Below are 2,464 nucleotides of genomic sequence, written 5' to 3' on the forward strand. Positions count from 1 at the left end.
CATAGAACAGGGAGACCACTGTGATGTGGGACCCACATGTGCCAAACACTTTCCTCTGCCCTGCAGATGACTTTATTCTTAAGACCGCCCTGACGATCTGACCATAGGAGAAGATGATTAATGCCACAGGTATCAGGAGAATGATCACACTGGCAAAGAAGAGCTCAGACTCATTCACAGTGGTGTCTACACAGGCAAGCTTGAGCAGTGCGGGAATCTCACAAACAAAGTGGTCTATTTTATTTCTCCCACAAAGTGGTAAAAGGAAGATGAGCACTGTCTGCAACAGGGAGTTGCCAAAACCAATGAACCATGACACAGAAGCCATGAGGGCACAGAGACGGGGGTGCATGATCACAGTGTACTGCAGGGGCTTGCAGATGGCTGCATAGCGGTCAAATGCCATGACCCCTAACAGAATGCATTCCGTGCATCCCAGCCCAAGCGAGATGAAGAGCTGAGCTACACAGCCACCAAATGAGATAGACTTGTCTGTTGTCCGGAGATGAACCAGGAATTGCGGGACACTGCTGGTCGTGTAACACAGGTCCAGAAAGCTTAGGTTGGAGAGGAAAAAGTACATGGGAGTCTGAAGATTTGGGTCCAGTTGGGCCAAGGCAATGATGGTGGTGTTTCCCAGCAGAGTGAACAAATAGAAGATCAGGAGAACCACAAAGAGGACTAGCTCCAGTTGAGGCCGGTCAGAGAACCCCAGCAGGAAAAACCCCGTGAAAGAACTGCCATTCTTCTGTTCCATACTCTGTTAGCACATGTTTCCTGCCTGTACCAAGCATTTAGCAACTTTTAAAAGAAATCATAAAAAAAAAGAAGTTGGTGGTGGGGGAGGTGGATCTGTCATAAGACATGGCCACAGAATATTAAAGGTAGTACTTAAGTAAATGACTGAAATTGACATAGCTTATACCAATTTAGTTCCACATTATCATGAACAGTGAATCATTAATACATAATTTAAGAAAATGAAATAATGGACATTGTGTTGCCATCAGTCATAAATATTAAAAGTCTTTCAGTCTGAGCTTAAAGACACTTAAAGTACTATAAGTTTGTACATACATTCTAGAAAGAATGGGGATGAGGGAAAAAGAGGGAGAACCATCAGGAAGAATCAGAAAGAAGGAAAGAAAGAGAGACTTTACTGTAAATACATATTTCATGATTGTACACAACTGGATTTCTACACACCTCACATGCAATAAAATAAAACATAATTGCAAAAATACACTCAGATATAAGAATTTATTAACTGGAATGTACATATACAAATAATTAATTACATTCAAAATATCATTAATAGTTCTGCATATGAACATTGTATGTATTAGAGAGATACAGTATCTCTCTAAGATACTAAATTTATAAAAGCTACAGGTTTGTTCGGATTTTTTTCGTATGGTAATAAAACAACTAAATACTCAAATCAGAGAGAACCTGAAAACACCACCACCATTCAATTACACTGCTTAACTTTTGTCCTAAAGATGCTTAAAATCATGGTAACAGTATAACCAGAACTCTGAAAAATTCCTTGGCCCTGCATAGTCAGGGGGGATCAGAACTCTAAAATCCACTGGCCATGACATTCCTCTTCCATCTGCAGATTTCTGCTCCAAACAGTACCAAATAGAGCACATGAAATTCCTAAAAAACGGGGGATTATCCACTGTCAACATTCTACTCAGAATAAACATTTTAAAAATTTACCCAACTGTGTAATCTATGTACAAAATGTAATGTTCTGCTTCACTCCCTATGGTAAAACCCCTATGCTAAAATATTTAAATAGATAAATATATAGAGATAAGGACAAATATATTCTCAAAGCAATGACAAGTAAATGCCTATAATGGAAACCTTTAAGTACAACACAGAAGGTCATAGAACAGGATATTCGGGTATTATCTAAAATCTCAGATACCCGTCCACATTAGGTTAGTACCTTTTCGAAGTTGTCTTGCAGAGTTAATGATACTGAATCAGACACATTACCAGTGCTCGGGTGAGTCTGATGACCCTATACTTCCAGCTGCTTAGTACTGAAGAAGCAGTTATAAACCAACCAAAGAGGCTCAGAAAATGAGTGTTTCAGTTCTTTCATGTTCAAATGCTTAGGCATACAGTTCATTTCTTGTTCTTCTGAGACTAAATATCTGAATCAGGTTTCAGGGCAGACCCACTAGTGTGTGAAAGGAATTGGTACAAAACTGGCATAAAGTAAGTATTTATGGAATCAGAATAGAGGATAAAGTATTTCACATTATTTTTTACTTCCTTGGATTTCCTGTAGAGATGCATTCAGTTAAATCCACAAAAAAAAAATAAATAAATAAACCTATCCACAAAACATTCTTAATGGAATTAATTATAAAAGTTTCTGAGACAGTGTAAATGTGCAAAACAGGGAATGTGCCCAGACTCACACCTGCTCAGAAGAGCAAATAAA

General features: G+C 38.5%; 1 protein-coding gene across 1 annotated transcript; it reads right to left on the bottom strand.

Annotated features, from left to right (window-relative positions):
- Positions 1 to 7: 7 nt before the first annotated feature.
- LOC132009176 (putative olfactory receptor 2B8) lies at positions 8 to 757 on the bottom strand (the record flags this gene model as incomplete). Its single annotated transcript, XM_059387518.1, has 1 exon — positions 8 to 757. A coding segment is annotated over exon 1 (750 nt), but the record flags the coding sequence as incomplete, so codon positions are not given.
- Positions 758 to 2,464: the final 1,707 nt, after the last annotated feature.

Source organism: Mustela nigripes, unplaced genomic scaffold (assembly GCF_022355385.1).
Source record: "Mustela nigripes isolate SB6536 unplaced genomic scaffold, MUSNIG.SB6536 HiC_scaffold_6526, whole genome shotgun sequence".
Classification (NCBI taxonomy): Eukaryota; Metazoa; Chordata; class Mammalia; order Carnivora; family Mustelidae; genus Mustela; species Mustela nigripes.